Source organism: Coccinella septempunctata, chromosome 1 (assembly GCF_907165205.1).
Source record: "Coccinella septempunctata chromosome 1, icCocSept1.1, whole genome shotgun sequence".
NCBI lineage: Eukaryota > Metazoa > Arthropoda > Insecta > Coleoptera > Coccinellidae > Coccinella > Coccinella septempunctata.
Window position 1 is genome coordinate 17695954 of NC_058189.1, and position 26199 is coordinate 17722152.

Here is a 26199-nt window from a genome sequence, read left to right on the forward strand (position 1 = left end):
TGTGTTGACTCACTAAATAGACGATTTTCATTCAAACGGCACGAAATTTTCGATTCTTAGAATGCTCAAATCGTTGCATAACTGGAACCTGTATGTTGATATCTCCATACAGTATTGACTTAGTTTGAATAAAAATCGTCCATCAGATATTTGCTTCAGACCGATTTTGTAGTGTGGATATTTTGATGAGAATATTGTGAGTGCTTTTAAGTACACCATATAAGATGAGACAATATTGTGCCTTATTGTGTTGACTCACTAAATAAACGATTTTCATTCAAACGGATCGAAATATTCGATTCTTAGAATGCTCGAATCGTTGAATAATTGGAACCTGTATGTTGATATCTCCATACAGTATTGACTTAGTTTGAATAAAAATCGTCCATCAGATGTTTGCCTCAGACCGATTTTGTAGTGTTGATATTTTGATGAGAATATTGTGAGTGCTTTTGAATACACCATATGAGATAGATCTATATTGTGCCTTATTGTGTTGACTCACTAAATAGACGATTTTCATTCAAACGTCACGAAATTTTCGATTCTTAGAATGCTCGAATCGTTGAATAACTGGAACCTGTATGTTGATATCTCCATACAGTATTGACTTAGTTTGAATAAAAATCGTCCATCAGATGTTTGGCTCAGATCGATTTTGTAGTGTTGATATTTTGATGTGAATATTGTGAGTGCTTTCAAGTACACCATATAAGATGAAACAATATTGTGCCTTATTGTGTTGACTCACTAAATAGACGATTTTCATTCAAACGGATCGAAATATTCGATTCTTAGAATGCTCGAATCGTTGAATAATTGGAACCTGTATGTTGATATCTCCATACAGTATTGACTTAGTTTGAATAAAAATCGTCCATCAGATGTTTGGCTCAGACCGATTTTGTAGTGTTGATATTTTGATGAGAATACTGTGAGTGCTTTTGCATACACCATATGAGGTAGATGAATATTGTGCCTTATTGTGTTGACTCACTAAATAGACGATTTTCATTCAACAGCTCGAAGTATTCGATTCTTAGAATGCTCGAATCGTTGAATAATTGGAACCTGTATGTTGATATCTCCACACAGTATTGACTTAGTTTGAATAAAAATCGTCCATCAGATGTTTGCCTCAGACCGTTTTTGTAGTGTTGATATTTTGATGAGAATTTTGTGAGTGCTTTTAAATACACCATATAAGGTAGAACAATATTGTCCTTATTGTGTTGACCCACTTAATAGACGATTTTTATTCAAACGGCTCGAAATATTCAATTCTTAGAATGCTCGAATCGTTCAATAATTGGAACCTGTATGTTGATATCTGCATACAGTATTGACTTAGTTTGAATAAAAATCGTCCATCAGATGTTTGCCTCAGACCGATTTTGTAGTGTTGATATTTTGATGAGAATATTGTGAGTGCTATTGAATACACCATATGAGATAGATCTATATTGTGCCTTATTGTGTTGACTCACTAAATAGACGATTTTCATTCAAACGGCACGAAATTTTCGATTCTTAGAATGCTCGAATCGTTGAATAACTGGAACCTGTATGTTGATATCTCCATACAGTATTGACTAAAGGTCGATTCATATTATACGTTCCGCTCAGTTCAGGCCGGCGGAAGGATCATTAGCCGTTGACGGAGGTTGCGTTCATATTATCAGTCACGATCGTCTCAGTCACCTTCCGCTTCGTGTGTCGTGAATCTTCGGTTTCATCCGAATCGGCCAGCACTCTGCACGTGACTATCAGTTTGATCAAAACAGTATAAGAAGAGTGTTACTAAAAATTATGTCGCAATTTTCCCGCAAAGAATTGTGTGCTATTGCACTATTGCTAGACGAAGAAGAAGAGGAACAGAAGTCGATGAAGAGATTTGGTGTGCACCCAATATTTAAAAAGAGGAAAATTGAAGGAGAATTTTGGACATTATACAAGGAATTGGTCGATGACGATGCCAAATATCACGGCTATTTCAGGATGAATAGGAGTCAGTTCGAATATATCTTGAATAAAATTTCGACATTGATAAGGAAAAAAAATACTACATTCAAGGAAGCTGTCTCACCGAAGGAAAAATTAGCTGTTTGTTTGAGGTAGGTGAAAAAAGAAAGGAAGTGATATAAATCGATTTATTATTCTTTTCACAAAGATCTCTTTGGTATCGTGAAATAAAATTTGAAAATATAAAAATAAAATATGAATATATAAAAAAATATAAATATATAAAAAACTGAACCACGAATATGTACAAAAAAATATAAAAATAAAATATGAATATGCAAAAAATATTGTGAAAATAAAACATGAATACCAACTGTAAATATATAAAAAATAAGAGAAACATAAATGAAATCAATTCAAAAAATCATATCATTCTTATCGACTAGGAGGATAAGGATTATAGTCATAATAGCTTTGATTCATATTTGGTCCATCAGGCGAAGTTATTGGGGTGAATGAATTTGAAAAATTTAGTTCATCATTCGTTCTTGCCACAGGTGGATTAGGATTGATGATGGATTGGATTTCCATCTCTCCAACCACTGAGCCAACACGAGCTTTTGTAATGGCTCGATAGTATGGTGACATCTTTTTCACGGTCTGTGCCAATCCATGGAAGAATGCATCGACATCGTCCTTTTCTTCTTGTTTATTTTTTAACAAATAATCCATAACCATGGAAGAAGCTGAAGCTTTCTCTTTTTTCCTCCTTTTTGGAGTAACAGAGTCATTACTAGTTGATGCACCTTCTTCAATTTGGGAAATCTCGTCGACGTCTGTTTCAGGATCGGCCTCAGTTTCAGAAATTTCTATTGAGGAAAATGTCTTTCTATCCTGAATATAAGGATCTAGAAAATTCATTTCTTCTTCGAACTTCCACTTTTTCAAAGGTATTGCAGCCTGACCACTTTTTGTCATCCTTTTTCTTTTATTTTTTCTATAACCGTCCCTCAAGGAATTCCATTGCTTTTTGCATTCTTTAGCTGGAAAAAAAATTGAAAATAATCTTTTATTACAGGTTTTTGGCTACTGGGGATTCCTTCAAAACAATTTCTTATAGTTATCGGCTCGGACATTCTACAGTACAGTCAATTGTGAAGGATGTTTCAAATGCAATCATTACAACTATGAAATCTGAACATCTCCCTCTTCCTACAGTTGAAAGATGGAATGAAATAGCTCAAGACTTTTGGGAAATATGGAATTTCCCTAATTGCATTGGAGCAATCGATGGCAAACATGTGCAAATAATTGCTCCAGCAAATAGTGGCTCATTATACTTCAACTATAAGAAAACATTTTCAGTAAATTTAATGGCTTTAGTGGATGCTAAATACCAGTTCATTGCTGTAGACATAGGTAGTTATGGCAAAAATAGCGACGGGGGAATATTTCATAATTCGAATCTGAAGAAATTTCTGGAAAATAAAGCTCTTCCTAATATTGAGGATAAACCTTTGCCAGGTATGACAGAAAAAATGCCGCATGTTATCGTCGGTGATGAGGCGTTTCCCCTAAAGCCTTATTTGTTGAGACCATATCCAGGAGCTCAATGTAATGAGATAGAAAAACAACAATTTAACTACAGGCTCTCAAGAGCTAGAAGAGTAGTAGAAAATGCATTCGGACTTCTTTCTCAAAGATTTCGCCTATATAATAGAAGAATTCAGTTGCAACCTGATTTCGTTGACAAAATCATTATGACTACGTGCATTTTGCACAATTTCATCGGACCTCATTCAGGACTGCCCTCAGAAGATAAAAATGAAATAAAACTCACAAGTATTTCTAGACAAGGAGGAAATAATTCATTACAAGCATTCAATGTACGTAATACCTTCAAAGAATTTTTCCAATCAGGCCCTGGTAGACTTGAATGGCAATAGCTTTTTTGTGTAATTGATGTTCGTATACTTACTTGAATAAAAAAATAAATAAATTACAACTTACCATTTTCGTTCAATTTTACTGCAATGTTCCTCCAAATTTTCTCCTTTTCATTTGCGTCACTGTACTGTCTATTATTGAAATTGTACAAAATATCGTGTTCACGCACCAAACTGATCAGTTTTTCCAAATCCATTTTATTTTTTTTACGTTTGAAATACGTGAAATATAGTGATTCAAACTACTGCAAACCTGATTGACTGATCGGAACTGAGCGGTTGCATATTCATATTACACGTTCAGTCTCGTTCAGTCTAACCACGCCCTTCAGTCCATCCGCAAAATATTCTCTGGAAGAATATCGTCGGACGGCCGTAAGCGTGCCGATAGGTGCTGAAGGGTCGGAGACGGATAGTATGAATTAGTCCATATAAAACACATTGAAAGATATTTTGGCTGAGCTGAACTGAACCGAGCTGAACGGATAATATGAACCGACCTTTAAGGTCAGTTCATATTATCCGTCCGTCTCAGTTCAGTTCAGCTCAGCCAAAATATCTTTCAATGTGTTTTATATGGACTAATTCATACTATCCGTCTCCGACCCTTCAGCACCTATCGGCACGCTTACGACCGTCCGACGGTATTCTTCCAGAGAATATTTTGCGGATGGGCTGAAGGGCGTGGTTGGACTGAATGAGACTGAACGTATAATATGAATAAGCAACCGCTCAGTTCAGCTCAGTCAATCGGGGGTTTTCCTTTATTGTGAAAGCTTCTTTGAACTTTTTTTTGTATTAATTGCGAAATTTTTCACAGTATACAGGATGATTCATAACTATTGGGACAAATGCTAAGGGCAGATTGTTTGGACCAAAATATGGCGATAGGATCAAATATACCTTAATGAAATATTGCTGTGCAAAAAAGCTAGAGGGCGTTAAATTTGATTTTTTTTTTTTGTTTTTTTTAATATCACTGTATATTTTTTCATCCGTTTTTAAGAAAAACACAATTGAACAGTTCAGAGCATCGGAAGGGGATTTGAAGTAACGGCTTATTTATTTAATTTATTTATTTCGACGATAAAGCATAATTAAAAACAATGTTACATAAAAAGAATAAACTTAAATTAAATGTCCTACGAGTCCTCCCCCTACTTCTATGCTTTTTCTAATTCTTTCAATAAAGGACTTTCGACATTGAAGAAAATATTATTCTCTCCCCTTATAAAAAATTTAACTTTAACGCCCTCTATCTTTTTCCACAGCAATATTTTATTGAGGTATACTTGGTCCTATCGCCATATTATGGTCCAAACAATCTGCCCTTAGCCTATGTCCCAATATGAATCACCCTGTATAATCGAAATGATATCATTCTAAAATAGCCATGATGTGTGGACCAATTTTTTTTATAATGTCCAATATTCACCTTCAACTTTCCTCTTTTCAAATATTGGTTAGACACCTAACGTTTTTACCGACTTTTTGTTCCTCTTCATCTTCGTCTAACAATAATGCAAAAGCACATCATTCATTCAGGCGTAATTGCAGCAATTTTATTTTTAGCAGAAGTTAAAGGGTTTACGTCCTATGAGATAGGGCACGTAACGTAAGAGAAACAACGAAAATAATAATACTGATAATTTAACAATATTTTTTAAGGTCCTTCTTGTACTGTTTTGATCAAAATGAAAGGCTTCATGTGTCAAGTGCTGGTCGATTCGAATGCAACCGAAGATTCACGACACACGAAGCGGAAGGTGACTGAGACGATCGTGACTGATAATATGAACGCAACCTCCGTCAACGGCTAATGATCCTTCCGCCGGCCTGAACTGAGCGGAACGTATAATATGAATCGACCTTTAGTTTGAATAAAAATCGTCCATCAGATGTTTGGCTCAAACCGATTTTGTAGTGTTGATATTTTTATGAGAATATTGTGAATGCTTTTGCATACACCATATGAGGTAGATCAATATTGTGCCTTATTGTGTTGACTCACTAAATAGACGATTTTCATTCAAACGGCACGAAATTTTCGATTCTTAGAATGCTCAAATCGTTGCATAACTGGAACCTGTATGTTGATATCTCCATACAGTATTGACTTAGTTTGAATAAAAATCGTCCATCAGATATTTGCTTCAGACCGATTTTGTAGTGTGCATATTTTGATGAGAATATTGTGAGTGCTTTTGAATACACCATATGAGGTAGATCAATATTGTTTGAATGAAAATCGTCTATTTACTGAGTCAACATAATAATGTTGACTCAGTAAATAGACGATTTTCATTCAAACGGATCGAAATATTCGATTCTTAGAATGCTCGAATCGTGGAATAACTGGAACCTGTATGTTGATATCTCCATACAGTATTGACTTAGTTTGAATAAAAATCGTCCATCAGATGTTTGGCTCAGACCGATTTTGTAGTGTTGATAATTTGATGTGAATATTGTGAGTGCTTTTGCATACACCATATGAGGTAGATCAATATTGTGCCTTATTGTGTTGACTCACTAAATAGACGATTTTCATTCAAACGGCACGAAATTTTCGATTCTTAGAATGCTCGAATCGTTGAATAACTGGAACCTGTATGTTGATATCTCCATACAGTATTGACTTAGTTTGAATAAAAATCGTCCATCAGATGTTTGGCTCAAACCGATTTTGTAGTGTTGATATTTTTATGAGAATATTGTGAATGCTTTTGCATACACCATATGAGGTAGATCAATATTGTGCCTTATTGTGTTGACTCACTAAATAGACGATTTTCATTCAAACGGCACGAAATTTTCGATTCTTAGAATGCTCAAATCGTTGCATAACTGGAACCTGTATGTTGATATCTCCATACAGTATTGACTTAGTTTGAATAAAAATCGTCCATCAGATATTTGCTTCAGACCGATTTTGTAGTGTGCATATTTTGATGAGAATATTGTGAGTGCTTTTGAATACACCATATGAGGTAGATCAATATTGTTTGAATGAAAATCGTCTATTTACTGAGTCAACATAATAATGTTGACTCAGTAAATAGACGATTTTCATTCAAACGGATCGAAATATTCGATTCTTAGAATGCTCGAATCGTGGAATAACTGGAACCTGTATGTTGATATCTCCATACAGTATTGACTTAGTTTGAATAAAAATCGTCCATCAGATGTTTGGCTCAGACCGATTTTGTAGTGTTGATAATTTGATGTGAATATTGTGAGTGCTTTTGCATACACCATATGAGGTAGATCAATATTGTGCCTTATTGTGTTGACTCACTAAATAGACGATTTTCATTCAAACGGCACGAAATTTTCGATTCTTAGAATGCTCGAATCGTTGAATAACTGGAACCTGTATGTTGATATCTCCATACAGTATTGACTTAGTTTGAATAAAAATCGTCCATCAGATGTTTGGCTCAAACCGATTTTGTAGTGTTGATATTTTTATGAGAATATTGTGAGTGCTTTTAAGTACACCATATAAGATGAAACAATATTGTGCCTTATTGTGTTGACTCACTAAATAGACGATTTTCATTCAAACGGCACGAAATTTTCGATTCTTAGAATGCTCGAATCGTTGAATAACTGGAACCTGTATGTTGATATCTCCATACAGTATTGACTTAGTTTGAGTAAAAATCGTCCATCAGATATTTGCCTCAGACCGATTTTGTAGTGTCGATATTTTGATGAGAATATTGTGAGTGCTTTTGAATACACCATATGAGGTAGATCAATATTGTGCCTTATTGTGTTGACTCACTAAATAGACGATTTTCATTCAAACGGCACGAAATTTTCGATTCTTAGAATGCTCAAATCGTTGCATAACTGGAACCTGTATGTTGATATCTCCATACACTATTGACTTAGTTTGAATAAAAATCGTCCATCAGATATTTGCTTCAGACCGATTTTGTAGTGTGGATATTTTGATGAGAATATTGTGAGTGCTTTTAAGTACACCATATAAGATGAAACAATATTGTGCCTTATTGTGTTGACTCACTAAATAGACGATTTTCATTCAAACGGATCGAAATATTTGATTCTTAGAATGCTCGAATCGTTGAATAATTGGAACCTGTATGTTGATATCTCCATACAGTATTGACTTAGTTTGAATAAAAATCGTCCATCAGATATTTGCTTCAGACCGATTTTGTAGTGTTGATATTTTGATGAGAATATTGTGAGTGCTTTTAAGTACACCATATAAGATACAACAATATTGTGCCTTATTGTGTTGACTCACTAAATAGACGATTTTCATTCAAACGGATCGAAATATTCGATTCTTAGAATGCTCGAATCGTTGAATAATTGGAACCTGTATCTTGATATCTCCATACAGTATTGACTTAGTTTGAATAAAAATCGTCCATCAGATGTTTGCCTCAGACCGATTTTGTGGTGTTGATATTTTGATGAGAATATTGTGAGTGCTTTTAAGTACACCATATAAGGTAAAACAATATTGTGCCTTATTGTGTTGACTCACTAAATAGACGATTTTCATTCAAACGGCACGAAATTTTCGATTCTTAGAATGCTCAAATCGTTGCATAACTGGAACCTGTATGTTGATATCTCCATACAGTATTGACTTAGTTTGAATAAAAATCGTCCATCAGATATTTGCTTCAGACCGATTTTGTAGTGTGGATATTTTGATGAGAATATTGTGAGTGCTTTTAAGTACACCATATAAGATGAGACAATATTGTGCCTTATTGTGTTGACTCACTAAATAAACGATTTTCATTCAAACGGATCGAAATATTCGATTCTTAGAATGCTCGAATCGTTGAATAACTGGAACCTGTATGTTGATATCTCCATACAGTATTGACTTAGTTTGAATAAAAATCGTCCATCAGATGTTTGCCTCAGACCGATTTTGTAGTGTTGATATTTTGATGAGAATATTGTGAGTGCTTTTGAATACACCATATGAGATAGATCTATATTGTGCCTTATTGTGTTGACTCACTAAATAGACGATTTTCATTCAAACGTCACGAAATTTTCGATTCTTAGAATGCTCGAATCGTTGAATAACTGGAACCTGTATGTTGATATCTCCATACAGTATTGACTTAGTTTGAATAAAAATCGTCCATCAGATGTTTGGCTCAGATCGATTTTGTAGTGTTGATATTTTGATGTGAATATTGTGAGTGCTTTTAAGTACACCATATAAGATGAAACAATATTGTGCCTTATTGTGTTGACTCACTAAATAGACGATTTTCATTCAAACGGATCGAAATATTCGATTCTTAGAATGCTCGAATCGTTGAATAATTGGAACCTGTATGTTGATATCTCCATACAGTATTGACTTAGTTTGAATAAAAATCGTCCATCAGATGTTTGGCTCAGACCGATTTTGTAGTGTTGATATTTTGATGAGAATACTGTGAGTGCTTTTGCATACACCATATGAGGTAGATGAATATTATGCCTTATTGTGTTGACTCACTAAATAGACGATTTTCATTCAACAGCTCGAAGTATTCGATTCGTAGAATGCTCGAATCGTTTAATAATTGGAACCTGTATGTTGATATCTCCATACAGTATTGACTTAGTTTGAATAAAAATCGTCCATCAGATGTTTGGCTCAGACCGATTTTGTAGTGTTGATATTTTGATGAGAATACTGTGAGTGCTTTTGCATACACCATATGAGGTAGATGAATATTATGCCTTATTGTGTTGACTCACTAAATAGACGATTTTCATTCAAACGTCACGAAATTTTCGATTCTTAGAATGCTCGAATCGTTGAATAACTGGAACCTGTATGTTGATATCTCCATACAGTATTGACTTAGTTTGAATAAAAATCGTCCATCAGATGTTTGGCTCAAACCGATTTTGTAGTGTTGATATTTTTATGAGAATATTGTGAATGCTTTTGCATACACCATATGAGGTAGATCAATATTGTGCCTTATTGTGTTGACTCACTAAATAGACGATTTTCATTCAAACGGCACGAAATTTTCGATTCTTAGAATGCTCAAATCGTTGCATAACTGGAACCTGTATGTTGATATCTCCATACAGTATTGACTTAGTTTGAATAAAAATCGTCCATCAGATATTTGCTTCAGACCGATTTTGTAGTGTGGATATTTTGATGAGAATATTGTGAGTGCTTTTAAGTACACCATATAAGATGAGACAATATTGTGCCTTATTGTGTTGACTCACTAAATAAACGATTTTCATTCAAACGGATCGAAATATTCGATTCTTAGAATGCTCGAATCGTTGAATAATTGGAACCTGTATGTTGATATCTCCATACAGTATTGACTTAGTTTGAATAAAAATCGTCCATCAGATGTTTGCCTCAGACCGATTTTGTAGTGTTGATATTTTGATGAGAATATTGTGAGTGCTTTTGAATACACCATATGAGATAGATCTATATTGTGCCTTATTGTGTTGACTCACTAAATAGACGATTTTCATTCAAACGTCACGAAATTTTCGATTCTTAGAATGCTCGAATCGTTGAATAACTGGAACCTGTATGTTGATATCTCCATACAGTATTGACTTAGTTTGAATAAAAATCGTCCATCAGATGTTTGGCTCAGATCGATTTTGTAGTGTTGATATTTTGATGTGAATATTGTGAGTGCTTTCAAGTACACCATATAAGATGAAACAATATTGTGCCTTATTGTGTTGACTCAGTAAATAGACGATTTTCATTCAAACGGATCGAAATATTCGATTCTTAGAATGCTCGAATCGTCCAATAATTGGAACCTGTATGTTGATATCTCCATACAGTATTGACTGAGTTTGAATAAAAATCGTCAATCAGATGTTTGCCTCAGACCGATTTTGTAGTGTTGATATTTTGATGAGAATATTGTGAGTGCTTTTGAATACACCATATGAGGTAGATCAATATTGTGCCTTAATGTGTTGACTCACTAAATAGACGATTTTCATTCAAACGGATCGAAATTTTCGATTCTTAGAATGCTCGAATCGTTGAATAACTGGAACCTGTATGTTGATATCTCCATACAGTATTGACTTAGTTTGAATAAAAATCGTCCATCAGATGTTTGCCTCAGACCGATTTTGTAGTGTTGATATTTTGATGAGAATATTGTGAGTGCTTTTGAATACACCATATGAGGTAGATCAATATTGTGCCTTATTGTGTTGACTCACTAAATAGACGATTTTCATTCAAACGGATCGAAATTTTCGATTCTTAGAATGCTCGAATCGTTGAATAACTGGAACGTGTATGCGGATATCTCCATACAGTATTGACTTAGTTTGAATAAAAATCGTCCATCAGATGTTTGCCTCATACCGATTTTGTAGTGTTGATATTTTGATGAGAATATTGTGAGTGCTTTTGAATACACCATATGAGGTAGATCAATATTGTGCCTTATTGTGTTGACTCGGTAAATAGACGATTTTCATTCAAACGTCTCGAAATATTCGATTCTTAGAATGCTCGAATCGTTCAATAATTGGAACCTGTATGTTGACATCTCCATACAGTATTGACTTAGTTTGAATAAAAATCGTCCATCAGATGTTTGGCTCAAACCGATTTTGTAGTGTTGATATTTTGATGAGAATATCGTGAGTGCTTTTGAATCCACCATATGAGATAGATCAATATTGTGCCTTATTGTGTTGACTCACTAAATAGACGATTTTCATTCAAACGGATCGAAATATTCGATTCTTAGAATGCTCGAATCGTTGAATAATTGGAACCTGTATGTTGATATCTCCATACAGTATTGACTTAGTTTGAATAAAAATCGTCCATCAGATGTTTGCCTCAGACCGATTTTGTAGTGTTGATATTTTGATGAGAATTTTGTGAGTGCTTTTAAATACACCATATAAGGTAGAACAATATTGTCCTTATTGTGTTGACCCACTTAATAGACGATTTTTATTCAAACGGCTCGAAATATTCAATTCTTAGAATGCTCGAATCGTTCAATAATTGGAACCTGTATGTTGATATCTGCATACAGTATTGACTTAGTTTGAATAAAAATCGTCCATCAGATGTTTGGCTCAGATCGATTTTGTAGTGTTGATATTTTGATGTGAATATTGTGAGTGCTTTCAAGTACACCATATAAGATGAAACAATATTGTGCCTTATTGTGTTGACTCACTAAATAGACGATTTTCATTCAAACGGATCGAAATATTCGATTCTTAGAATGCTCGAATCGTTGAATAATTGGAACCTGTATGTTGATATCTCCATACAGTATTGACTTAGTTTGAATAAAAATCGTCCATCAGATGTTTGGCTCAGACCGATTTTGTAGTGTTGATATTTTGATGAGAATACTGTGAGTGCTTTTGCATACACCATATGAGGTAGATGAATATTGTGCCTTATTGTGTTGACTCACTAAATAGACGATTTTCATTCAACAGCTCGAAGTATTCGATTCTTAGAATGCTCGAATCGTTGAATAATTGGAACCTGTATGTTGATATCTCCACACAGTATTGACTTAGTTTGAATAAAAATCGTCCATCAGATGTTTGCCTCAGACCGATTTTGTAGTGTTGATATTTTGATGAGAATATTGTGAGTGCTTTTAAATACACCATATAAGGTAGAACAATATTGTCCTTATTGTGTTGACCCACTAAATAGACGATTTTCATTCAAACGGATCGAAATTTTCGATTCTTAGAATGCTCGAATCGTTGAATAACTGGAACGTGTATGCGGATATCTCCATACAGTATTGACTTAGTTTGAATAAAAATCGTCCATCAGATGTTTGCCTCATACCGATTTTGTAGTGTTGATATTTTGATGAGAATATTGTGAGTGCTTTTGAATACACCATATGAGGTAGATCAATATTGTGCCTTATTGTGTTGACTCGGTAAATAGACGATTTTCATTCAAACGTCTCGAAATATTCGATTCTTAGAATGCTCGAATCGTTCAATAATTGGAACCTGTATGTTGACATCTCCATACAGTATTGACTTAGTTTGAATAAAAATCGTCCATCAGATGTTTGGCTCAAACCGATTTTGTAGTGTTGATATTTTGATGAGAATATCGTGAGTGCTTTTGAATCCACCATATGAGATAGATCAATATTGTGCCTTATTGTGTTGACTCACTAAATAGACGATTTTCATTCAAACGGATCGAAATATTCGATTCTTAGAATGCTCGAATCGTTGAATAATTGGAACCTGTATGTTGATATCTCCATACAGTATTGACTTAGTTTGAATAAAAATCGTCCATCAGATGTTTGCCTCAGACCGATTTTGTAGTGTTGATATTTTGATGAGAATTTTGTGAGTGCTTTTAAATACACCATATAAGGTAGAACAATATTGTCCTTATTGTGTTGACCCACTTAATAGACGATTTTTATTCAAACGGCTCGAAATATTCAATTCTTAGAATGCTCGAATCGTTCAATAATTGGAACCTGTATGTTGATATCTGCATACAGTATTGACTTAGTTTGAATAAAAATCGTCCATCAGATGTTTGGCTCAGATCGATTTTGTAGTGTTGATATTTTGATGTGAATATTGTGAGTGCTTTCAAGTACACCATATAAGATGAAACAATATTGTGCCTTATTGTGTTGACTCACTAAATAGACGATTTTCATTCAAACGGATCGAAATATTCGATTCTTAGAATGCTCGAATCGTTGAATAATTGGAACCTGTATGTTGATATCTCCATACAGTATTGACTTAGTTTGAATAAAAATCGTCCATCAGATGTTTGGCTCAGACCGATTTTGTAGTGTTGATATTTTGATGAGAATACTGTGAGTGCTTTTGCATACACCATATGAGGTAGATGAATATTGTGCCTTATTGTGTTGACTCACTAAATAGACGATTTTCATTCAACAGCTCGAAGTATTCGATTCTTAGAATGCTCGAATCGTTGAATAATTGGAACCTGTATGTTGATATCTCCACACAGTATTGACTTAGTTTGAATAAAAATCGTCCATCAGATGTTTGCCTCAGACCGATTTTGTAGTGTTGATATTTTGATGAGAATTTTGTGAGTGCTTTTAAATACACCATATAAGGTAGAACAATATTGTCCTTATTGTGTTGACCCACTTAATAGACGATTTTTATTCAAACGGCTCGAAATATTCAATTCTTAGAATGCTCGAATCGTTCAATAATTGGAACCTGTATGTTGATATCTGCATACAGTATTGACTTAGTTTGAATAAAAATCGTCCATCAGATGTTTGCCTCAGACCGATTTTGTAGTGTTGATATTTTGATGAGAATATTGTGAGTGCTATTGAATACACCATATGAGATAGATCTATATTGTGCCTTATTGTGTTGACTCACTAAATAGACGATTTTCATTCAAACGGCACGAAATTTTCGATTCTTAGAATGCTCGAATCGTTGAATAACTGGAACCTGTATGTTGATATCTCCATACAGTATTGACTAAAGGTCGATTCATATTATACGTTCCGCTCAGTTCAGGCCGGCGGAAGGATCATTAGCCGTTGACGGAGGTTGCGTTCATATTATCAGTCACGATCGTCTCAGTCACCTTCCGCTTCGTGTGTCGTGAATCTTCGGTTTCATCCGAATCGGCCAGCACTCTGCACGTGACTATCAGTTTGATCAAAACAGTATAAGAAGAGTGTTACTAAAAATTATGTCGCAATTTTCCCGCAAAGAATTGTGTGCTATTGCACTATTGCTAGACGAAGAAGAAGAGGAACAGAAGTCGATGAAGAGATTTGGTGTGCACCCAATATTTAAAAAGAGGAAAATTGAAGGAGAATTTTGGACATTATACAAGGAATTGGTCGATGACGATGCCAAATATCACGGCTATTTCAGGATGAATAGGAGTCAGTTCGAATATATCTTGAATAAAATTTCGACATTGATAAGGAAAAAAAATACTACATTCAAGGAAGCTGTCTCACCGAAGGAAAAATTAGCTGTTTGTTTGAGGTAGGTGAAAAAAGAAAGGAAGTGATATAAATCGATTTATTATTCTTTTCACAAAGATCTCTTTGGTATCGTGAAATAAAATTTGAAAATATAAAAATAAAATATGAATATATAAAAAAATATAAATATATAAAAAACTGAACCACGAATATGTACAAAAAAATATAAAAATAAAATATGAATATGCAAAAAATATTGTGAAAATAAAACATGAATACCAACTGTAAATATATAAAAAATAAGAGAAACATAAATGAAATCAATTCAAAAAATCATATCATTCTTATCGACTAGGAGGATAAGGATTATAGTCATAATAGCTTTGATTCATATTTGGTCCATCAGGCGAAGTTATTGGGGTGAATGAATTTGAAAAATTTAGTTCATCATTCGTTCTTGCCACAGGTGGATTAGGATTGATGATGGATTGGATTTCCATCTCTCCAACCACTGAGCCAACACGAGCTTTTGTAATGGCTCGATAGTATGGTGACATCTTTTTCACGGTCTGTGCCAATCCATGGAAGAATGCATCGACATCGTCCTTTTCTTCTTGTTTATTTTTTAACAAATAATCCATAACCATGGAAGAAGCTGAAGCTTTCTCTTTTTTCCTCCTTTTTGGAGTAACAGAGTCATTACTTGTTGATGCACCTTCTTCAATTTGGGAAATCTCGTCGACGTCTGTTTCAGGATCGGCCTCAGTTTCAGAAATTTCTATTGAGGAAAATGTCTTTCTATCCTGAATATAAGGATCTAGAAAATTCATTTCTTCTTCGAACTTCCACTTTTTCAAAGGTATTGCAGCCTGACCACTTTTTGTCATCCTTTTTCTTTTATTTTTTCTATAACCGTCCCTCAAGGAATTCCATTGCTTTTTGCATTCTTTAGCTGGAAAAAAAATTGAAAATAATCTTTTATTACAGGTTTTTGGCTACTGGGGATTCCTTCAAAACAATTTCTTATAGTTATCGGCTCGGACATTCTACAGTACAGTCAATTGTGAAGGATGTTTCAAATGCAATCATTACAACTATGAAATCTGAACATCTCCCTCTTCCTACAGTTGAAAGATGGAATGAAATAGCTCAAGACTTTTGGGAAATATGGAATTTCCCTAATTGCATTGGAGCAATCGATGGCAAACATGTGCAAATAATTGCTCCAGCAAATAGTGGCTCATTATACTTCAACTATAAGAAAACATTTTCAGTAAATTTAATGGCTTTAGTGGATGCTAAATACCAGTTCATTGCTGTAGACATAGGTAGTTATGGCAAAAATAGCGACGGGGGAATATTTCATAATTCGAATCTGAAGAAATTTCTGGAAAATAAAGCTCTTCCTAATATTGAGGATAAACCTTTGCCAGGTATGACAGAAAAAATGCCGCATGTTATCGTCGGTGATGAGGCGTTTCCCCTAAAGCCTTATTTGTTGAGACCATATCCAGGAGCTCAATGTAATGAGATAGAAAAACAACAATTTAACTACAGGCTCTCAAGAGCTAGAAGAGTAGTAGAAAATGCATTCGGACTTCTTTCTCAAAGATTTCGCCTATATAATAGAAGAATTCAGTTGCAACCTGATTTCGTTGACAAAATCATTATGACTACGTGCATTTTGCACAATTTCATCGGACCTCATTCAGGACTGCCCTCAGAAGATAAAAATGAAATAAAACTCACAAGTATTTCTAGACAAGGAGGAAATAATTCATTACAAGCATTCAATGTACGTAATACCTTCAAAGAATTTTTCCAATCAGGCCCTGGTAGACTTGAATGGCAATAGCTTTTTTGTGTAATTGATGTTCGTATACTTACTTGAATACAAAAATAAATAAATTACAACTTACCATTTTCGTTCAATTTTACTGCAATGTTCCTCCAAATTTTCTCCTTTTCATTTGCGTCACTGTACTGTCTATTATTGAAATTGTACAAAATATCGTGTTCACGCACCAAACTGATCAGTTTTTCCAAATCCATTTTATTTTTTTTACGTTTGAAATACGTGAAATATAGTGATTCAAACTACTGCAAACCTGATTGACTGATCGGAACTGAGCGGTTGCATATTCATATTACACGTTCAGTCTCGTTCAGTCTAACCACGCCCTTCAGTCCATCCGCAAAATATTCTCTGGAAGAATATCGTCGGACGGCCGTAAGCGTGCCGATAGGTGCTGAAGGGTCGGAGACGGATAGTATGAATTAGTCCATATAAAACACATTGAAAGATATTTTGGCTGAGCTGAACTGAACCGAGCTGAACGGATAATATGAACCGACCTTTAAGGTCAGTTCATATTATCCGTCCGTCTCAGTTCAGTTCAGCTCAGCCAAAATATCTTTCAATGTGTTTTATATGGACTAATTCATACTATCCGTCTCCGACCCTTCAGCACCTATCGGCACGCTTACGACCGTCCGACGGTATTCTTCCAGAGAATATTTTGCGGATGGGCTGAAGGGCGTGGTTGGACTGAATGAGACTGAACGTATAATATGAATAAGCAACCGCTCAGTTCAGCTCAGTCAATCGGGGGTTTTCCTTTCTTGTGAAAGCTTCTTTGAACTTTTTTTTGTATTAATTGCGAAATTTTTCACAGTATACAGGATGATTCATAACTATTGGGACAAATGCTAAGGGCAGATTGTTTGGACCAAAATATGGCGATAGGATCAAATATACCTTAATGAAATATTGCTGTGCAAAAAAGCTAGAGGGCGTTAAATTTGATTTTTTTTTTGTTTTTTTTAATATCACTGTATATTTTTTCATCCGTTTTTAAGAAAAACACAATTGAACAGTTCAGAGCATCGGAAGGGGATTTGAAGTAACGGCTTATTTATTTAATTTATTTATTTCGACGATAAAGCATAATTAAAAACAATGTTACATAAAAAGAATAAACTTAAATTAAATGTCCTACGAGTCCTCCCCCTACTTCTATGCTTTTTCTAATTCTTTCAATAAAGGACTTTCGACATTGAAGAAAATATTATTCTCTCCCCTTATAAAAAATTTAACTTTAACGCCCTCTATCTTTTTCCACAGCAATATTTTATTGAGGTATACTTGGTCCTATCGCCATATTATGGTCCAAACAATCTGCCCTTAGCCTATGTCCCAATATGAATCACCCTGTATAATCGAAATGATATCATTCTAAAATAGCCATGATGTGTGGACCAATTTTTTTTATAATGTCCAATATTCACCTTCAACTTTCCTCTTTTCAAATATTGGTTAGACACCTAACGTTTTTACCGACTTTTTGTTCCTCTTCATCTTCGTCTAACAATAATGCAAAAGCACATCATTCATTCAGGCGTAATTGCAGCAATTTTATTTTTAGCAGAAGTTAAAGGGTTTACGTCCTATGAGATAGGGCACGTAACGTAAGAGAAACAACGAAAATAATAATACTGATAATTTAACAATATTTTTTAAGGTCCTTCTTGTACTGTTTTGATCAAAATGAAAGGCTTCATGTGTCAAGTGCTGGTCGATTCGAATGCAACCGAAGATTCACGACACACGAAGCGGAAGGTGACTGAGACGATCGTGACTGATAATATGAACGCAACCTCCGTCAACGGCTAATGATCCTTCCGCCGGCCTGAACTGAGCGGAACGTATAATATGAATCGACCTTTAGTTTGAATAAAAATCGTCCATCAGATGTTTGGCTCAAACCGATTTTGTAGTGTTGATATTTTTATGAGAATATTGTGAATGCTTTTGCATACACCATATGAGGTAGATCAATATTGTGCCTTATTGTGTTGACTCACTAAATAGACGATTTTCATTCAAACGGCACGAAATTTTCGATTCTTAGAATGCTCAAATCGTTGCATAACTGGAACCTGTATGTTGATATCTCCATACAGTATTGACTTAGTTTGAATAAAAATCGTCCATCAGATATTTGCTTCAGACCGATTTTGTAGTGTGCATATTTTGATGAGAATATTGTGAGTGCTTTTGAATACACCATATGAGGTAGATCAATATTGTTTGAATGAAAATCGTCTATTTACTGAGTCAACATAATAATGTTGACTCAGTAAATAGACGATTTTCATTCAAACGGATCGAAATATTCGATTCTTAGAATGCTCGAATCGTTGAATAACTGGAACCTGTATGTTGATATCTCCATACAGTATTGACTTAGTTTGAATAAAAATCGTCCATCAGATGTTTGGCTCAGACCGATTTTGTAGTGTTGATAATTTGATGTGAATATTGTGAGTGCTTTTGCATACACCATATGAGGTAGATCAATATTGTGCCTTATTGTGTTGACTCACTAAATAGACGATTTTCATTCAAACGGCACGAAATTTTCGATTCTTAGAATGCTCGAATCGTTGAATAACTGGAACCTGTATGTTGATATCTCCATACAGTATTGACTTAGTTTGAATAAAAATCGTCCATCAGATGTTTGGCTCAAACCGATTTTGTAGTGTTGATATTTTTATGAGAATATTGTGAATGCTTTTGCATACACCATATGAGGTAGATCAATATTGTGCCTTATTGTGTTGACTCACTAAATAGACGATTTTCATTCAAACGGCACGAAATTTTCGATTCTTAGAATGCTCAAATCGTTGCATAACTGGAACCTGTATGTTGATATCTCCATACAGTATTGACTTAGTTTGAATAAAAATCGTCCATCAGATATTTGCTTCAGACCGATTTTGTAGTGTGCATATTTTGATGAGAATATTGTGAGTGCTTTTGAATACACCATATGAGGTAGATCAATATTGTTTGAATGAAAATCGTCTATTTACTGAGTCAACATAATAATGTTGACTCAGTAAATAGACGATTTTCATTCAAACGGATCGAAATATTCGATTCTTAGAATGCTCGAATCGTGGAATAACTGGAACCTGTATGTTGATATCTCCATACAGTATTGACTTAGTTTGAATAAAAATCGTCCATCAGATGTTTGGCTCAGACCGATTTTGTAGTGTTGATAATTTGATGTGAATATTGTGAGTGCTTTTGCATACACCATATGAGGTAGATCAATATTGTGCCTTATTGTGTTGACTCACTAAATAGACGATTTTCATTCAAACGGCACGAAATTTTCGATTCTTAGAATGCTCGAATCGTTGAATAACTGGAACCTGTATGTTGATATCTCCATACAGTATTGACTTAGTTTGAATAAAAATCGTCCATCAGATGTTTGGCTCAAACCGATTTTGTAGTGTTGATATTTTTATGAGAATATTGTGGATGCTTTTGCATACACAATATGAGGTAGATCAATATTGTGCCTTATTGTGTTGACTCACTAAATAGACGATTTTCATTCAAACGGCACGAAATTTTCGATTCTTAGAATGCTCGAATCGTTGAATAACTGGAACCTGTATGTTGATATCTCCATACAGTATTGACTTAGTTTGAATAAAAATCGTCCATCAGATATTTGCTTCAGACCGATTTTGTAGTGTGCATATTTTGATGAGAATATTGTGAGTGCTTTTGAATACACCATATGAGGTAGATCAATATTGTTTGAATGAAAATCGTCTATTTACTGAGTCAACATAATAATGTTGACTCAGTAAATAGACGATTTTCATTCAAACGGATCGAAATATTCGATTCTTAGAATGCTCGAATCGTGGAATAACTGGAACCTGTATGTTGATATCTCCATACAGTATTGACTTAGTTTGAATAAAAATCGTCCATCAGATGTTTGGCTCAGACCGATTTTGTAGTGTTGATAATTTGATGTGAATATTGTGAGTGCTTTTGCATACACCATATGAGGTAGATCAATATTGTGCCTTATTGTGTTGACTCACTAAATAGACGATTTTCATTCAAACGGCACGAAATTTTCGATTCTTAGAATGCTCGAATCGTTGAATAACTGGAACCTGTATGTTGATATCTCCATACAGTATTGACTTAGTTTGAATAAAAATCGTCCATCAGATATTTGCCTCAGACCGATTTTGTAGTGTCGATATTTTGATGAGAATATTGTGAGTGCTTTTGAATACACCAAATGAGGTAGATCAATACTGTGCCTTATTGTGTTGACTCAGTAAATAGACGATTTTCATTCAAACGGCTCGAAATATTCGATTCTTAGAATGCTCGAATCGTTCAATAATTGGAACATGTATGTTGACATCTCCATACAGTATTGACTTAGTTTGAATAAAAATCGTCCATCAGATATTTGCTTCAGACCGATTTTGTAGTGTGGATATTTTGATGAGAATATTGTGAGTGCTTTTAAGTACACCATATAAGATGAAACAATATTGTGCCTTATTGTGTTGACTCACTAAATAGACGATTTTCATTCAAACGGATCGAAATAATTGATTCTTAGAATGCTCGAATCGTTGAATAATTGGAACCTGTATGTTGATATCTCCATACAGTATTGACTTAGTTTGAATAAAAATCGTCCATCAGATATTTGCTTCAGACCGATTTTGTAGTGTTGATATTTTGATGAGAATATTGTGAGTGCTTTTAAGTACACCATATAAGATACAACAATATTGTGCCTTATTGTGTTGACTCACTAAATAGACGATTTTCATTCAAACGGATCGAAATATTCGATTCTTAGAATGCTCGAATCGTTGAATAATTGGAACCTGTATCTTGATATCTCCATACAGTATTGACTTAGTTTGAATAAAAATCGTCCATCAGATGTTTGCCTCAGACCGATTTTGTGGTGTTGATATTTTGATGAGAATATTGTGAGTGCTTTTAAGTACACCATATAAGGTAAAACAATATTGTGCCTTATTGTGTTGACTCACTAAATAGACGATTTTCATTCAAACGGCACGAAATTTTCGATTCTTAGAATGCTCAAATCGTTGCATAACTGGAACCTGTATGTTGATATCTCCATACAGTATTGACTTAGTTTGAATAAAAATCGTCCATCAGATATTTGCTTCAGACCGATTTTGTAGTGTGGATATTTTGATGAGAATATTGTGAGTGCTTTTAAGTACACCATATGAGATGAGACAATATTGTGCCTTATTGTGTTGACTCACTAAATAAACGATTTTCATTCAAACGGATCGAAATATTCGATTCTTAGAATGCTCGAATCGTTGAATAATTGGAACCTGTATGTTGATATCTCCATACAGTATTGACTTAGTTTGAATAAAAATCGTCCATCAGATGTTTGCCTCAGACCGATTTTGTAGTGTTGATATTTTGATGAGAATATTGTGAGTGCTTTTGAATACACCATATGAGATAGATCTATATTGTGCCTTATTGTGTTGACTCACTAAATAGACGATTTTCATTCAAACGTCACGAAATTTTCGATTCTTAGAATGCTCGAATCGTTGAATAACTGGAACCTGTATGTTGATATCTCCATACAGTATTGACTTAGTTTGAATAAAAATCGTCCATCAGATGTTTGGCTCAGATCGATTTTGTAGTGTTGATATTTTGATGTGAATATTGTGAGTGCTTTTAAGTACACCATATAAGATGAAACAATATTGTGCCTTATTGTGTTGACTCACTAAATAGACGATTTTCATTCAAACGGATCGAAATATTCGATTCTTAGAATGCTCGAATCGTTGAATAATTGGAACCTGTATGTTGATATCTCCATACAGTATTGACTTAGTTTGAATAAAAATCGTCCATCAGATGTTTGGCTCAGACCGATTTTGTAGTGTTGATATTTTGATGAGAATACTGTGAGTGCTTTTGCATACACCATATGAGGTAGATGAATATTATGCCTTATTGTGTTGACTCACTTAATAGACGATTTTCATTCAACAGCTCGAAGTATTCGATTCGTAGAATGCTCGAATCGTTTAATAATTGGAACCTGTATGTTGATATCTCCATACAGTATTGACTTAGTTTGAATAAAAATCGTCCATCAGATGTTTGGCTCAGACCGATTTTGTAGTGTTGATATTTTGATGAGAATACTGTGAGTGCTTTTGCATACACCATATGAGGTAGATGAATATTATGCCTTATTGTGTTGACTCACTAAATAGACGATTTTCATTCAAACGTCACGAAATTTTCGATTCTTAGAATGCTCGAATCGTTGAATAACTGGAACCTGTATGTTGATATCTCCATACAGTATTGACTTAGTTTGAATAAAAATCGTCCATCAGATGTTTGGCTCAAACCGATTTTGTAGTGTTGATATTTTTATGAGAATATTGTGAATGCTTTTGCATACACCATATGAGGTAGATCAATATTGTGCCTTATTGTGTTGACTCACTAAATAGACGATTTTCATTCAAACGGCACGAAATTTTCGATTCTTAGAATGCTCAAATCGTTGCATAACTGGAACCTGTATGTTGATATCTCCATACAGTATTGACTTAGTTTGAATAAAAATCGTCCATCAGATATTTGCTTCAGACCGATTTTGTAGTGTGGATATTTTGATGAGAATATTGTGAGTGCTTTTAAGTACACCATATAAGATGAGACAATATTGTGCCTTATTGTGTTGACTCACTAAATAAACGATTTTCATTCAAACGGATCGAAATATTCGATTCTTAGAATGCTCGAATCGTTGAATAATTGGAACCTGTATGTTGATATCTCCATACAGTATTGACTTAGTTTGAATAAAAATCGTCCATCAGATGTTTGCCTCAGACCGATTTTGTAGTGTTGATATTTTGATGAGAATATTGTGAGTGCTTTTGAATACACCATATGAGATAGATCTATATTGTGCCTTATTGTGTTGACTCACTAAATAGACGATTTTCATTCAAACGTCACGAAATTTTCGATTCTTAGAATGCTCGAATCGTTGAATAACTGGAACCTGTATGTTGATATCTCCATACAGTATTGACTTAGTTTGAATAAAAATCGTCCATCAGATGTTTGGCTCAGATCGATTTTGTAGTGTTGATATTTTGATGTGAATATTGTGAGTGCTTTCAAGTACACCATATAAGATGAAACAATATTGTGCCTTATTGTGTTGACTCAGTAAATAGACGATTTTCATTCAAACGGATCGAAATATTCGATTCTTAGAATGCTCGAATCGTCCAATAATTGGAACCTGTATGTTGATATCTCCATACAGTATTGACTTAGTTTGAATAAAAATCGTCAATCAGATGTTTGCCTCAGACCGATTTTGTAGTGTTGATATTTTGATGAGAATATTGTGAGTGCTTTTGAATACACCATATGAGGTAGATCAATATTGTGCCTTAATGTGTTGACTCACTAAATAGACGATTTTCATTCAAACGGATCGAAATTTTCGATTCTTAGAATGCTCGAATCGTTGAATAACTGGAACCTGTATGTTGATATCTCCATACAGTATTGACTTAGTTTGAATAAAAATCGTCCATCAGATGTTTGCCTCAGACCGATTTTGTAGTGTTGATATTTTGATGAGAATATTGTGAGTGCTTTTGAATACACCATATGAGGTAGATCAATATTGTGCCTTATTGTGTTGACTCACTAAATAGACGATTTTCATTCAAACGGATCGAAATTTTCGATTCTTAGAATGCTCGAATCGTTGAATAACTGGAACGTGTATGCGGATATCTCCATACAGTATTGACTTAGTTTGAATAAAAATCGTCCATCAGATGTTTGCCTCATACCGATTTTGTAGTGTTGATATTTTGATGAGAATATTGTGAGTGCTTTTGAATACACCATATGAGGTAGATCAATATTGTGCCTTATTGTGTTGACTCGGTAAATAGACGATTTTCATTCAAACGTCTCGAAATATTCGATTCTTAGAATGCTCGAATCGTTCAATAATTGGAACCTGTATGTTGACATCTCCATACAGTATTGACTTAGTTTGAATAAAAATCGTCCATCAGATGTTTGGCTCAAACCGATTTTGTAGTGTTGATATTTTGATGAGAATATCGTGAGTGCTTTTGAATCCACCATATGAGATAGATCAATATTGTGCCTTATTGTGTTGACTCACTAAATAGACGATTTTCATTCAAACGGATCGAAATATTCGATTCTTAGAATGCTCGAATCGTGGAATAACTGGAACCTGTATGTTGATATCTCCATACAGTATTGACTTAGTTTGAATAAAAATCGTCCATCAGATGTTTGGCTCAGATCGATTTTGTAGTGTTGATATTTTGATGAGAATATTGTGAGTGCTTTTAAGTACACCATATAAGATAAAACAATATTGTGCCTTATTGTGTTGACTCACTAAATAGACGATTTTCATTCAAACGGATCGAAATATTCGATTTTTAGAATGCTCGAATCGTTGAATAATTGGAACCTGTATGTTGATATCTCCATACAGTATTGACTTAGTTTGAATAAAAATCATCCATCAGATGTTTGGCTCAGACCGATTTTGCAGTGTTGATATTTTGATAAGAATATTGTGAGTACTTTTGCATACACCATATGAGGTAGATCAATATTGTGCCTTATTGTGTTGACTCACTGAATAGACGATTTTCATTCAAACGGATCGAAATATTCGATTCTTAGTATGCTCGAATCGTTGAATAATTGGAACCTGTATGTTGATATCTCCATACAGTATTGACTTAGTTTGAATAAAAATCGTCCATCAGATGTTTGCCTCAGACCGATTTTGTAGTGTTGATATTTTGATGAGAATATTGTGAGTGCTTTTGAATACACCATATGAGATAGATCAATATTGTGCCTTATTGTGTTGACTCACTAAATAGACGATTTTCATTCAAACGGATCGAAATTTTCGATTCTTAGAATGCTCGAATGGTTGAATAACTGGAACCTGTATGTTGATATCTCCATACAGTATTGACTTAGTTTGAATAAAAATCGTCCATCAGATGTTTGGCTCAGACCGATTTTGTAGTGTTGATATTTTGATGAGAATATTGTGAGTGCTTTTGCATACACCATATGAGGTAGATCAATATTGTGCCTTATTGTGTTGACTCACTAAATAGACGATTTTCATTCAAACGGCACGAAATTTTCGATTCTTAGAATGCTCAAATCGTTGAATAACTGGAACCTGTATGTTGATATCTCCATACAGTATTGACTTAGTTTGAATAAAAATCGTCCATCAGATGTTTGCCTCAGACCGATTTTGTAGTGTTGATATTTTGATGAGAATATTGTGAGTGCTTTTGAATACACCATATGA

The 26199-nt window shown here is 34.3% G+C and overlaps 3 protein-coding genes across 3 annotated transcripts; 2 read left to right on the forward strand and 1 right to left on the reverse strand.

Moving 5' to 3' along the window:
- The first annotated feature begins 1636 nt into the window (after window positions 1-1636).
- On the forward strand, window positions 1637-3929 carry LOC123317736 (protein ALP1-like). The gene is made up of 2 exons (XM_044904347.1): window positions 1637-2114; window positions 3041-3929. Exons 1-2 carry the CDS (start codon window positions 1810-1812, stop codon window positions 3906-3908), a joined length of 1173 nt encoding a protein of 390 aa, XP_044760282.1. The 5' UTR covers window positions 1637-1809; the 3' UTR covers window positions 3909-3929.
- A 10556-nt stretch (window positions 3930-14485) lies between these two features.
- LOC123317633 (protein ALP1-like) lies at window positions 14486-16955 on the forward strand. Its single transcript, XM_044904240.1, has 2 exons — window positions 14486-14963; window positions 15890-16955. The coding sequence occupies exons 1-2, from the start codon at window positions 14659-14661 to the stop codon at window positions 16755-16757; spliced, it is 1173 nt and encodes a 390-aa protein (XP_044760175.1). The 5' UTR covers window positions 14486-14658; the 3' UTR covers window positions 16758-16955.
- On the reverse strand, window positions 15167-17256 carry LOC123317641. Its single transcript, XM_044904247.1, has 2 exons — window positions 16822-17256; window positions 15167-15854 (listed from the first exon to the last, which is right to left on the reverse strand). Exons 1-2 carry the CDS (start codon window positions 16952-16954, stop codon window positions 15247-15249), a joined length of 741 nt encoding a protein of 246 aa, XP_044760182.1. The 5' UTR covers window positions 16955-17256; the 3' UTR covers window positions 15167-15246.
- Between the last annotated feature and the right edge of the window lie 8943 nt (window positions 17257-26199).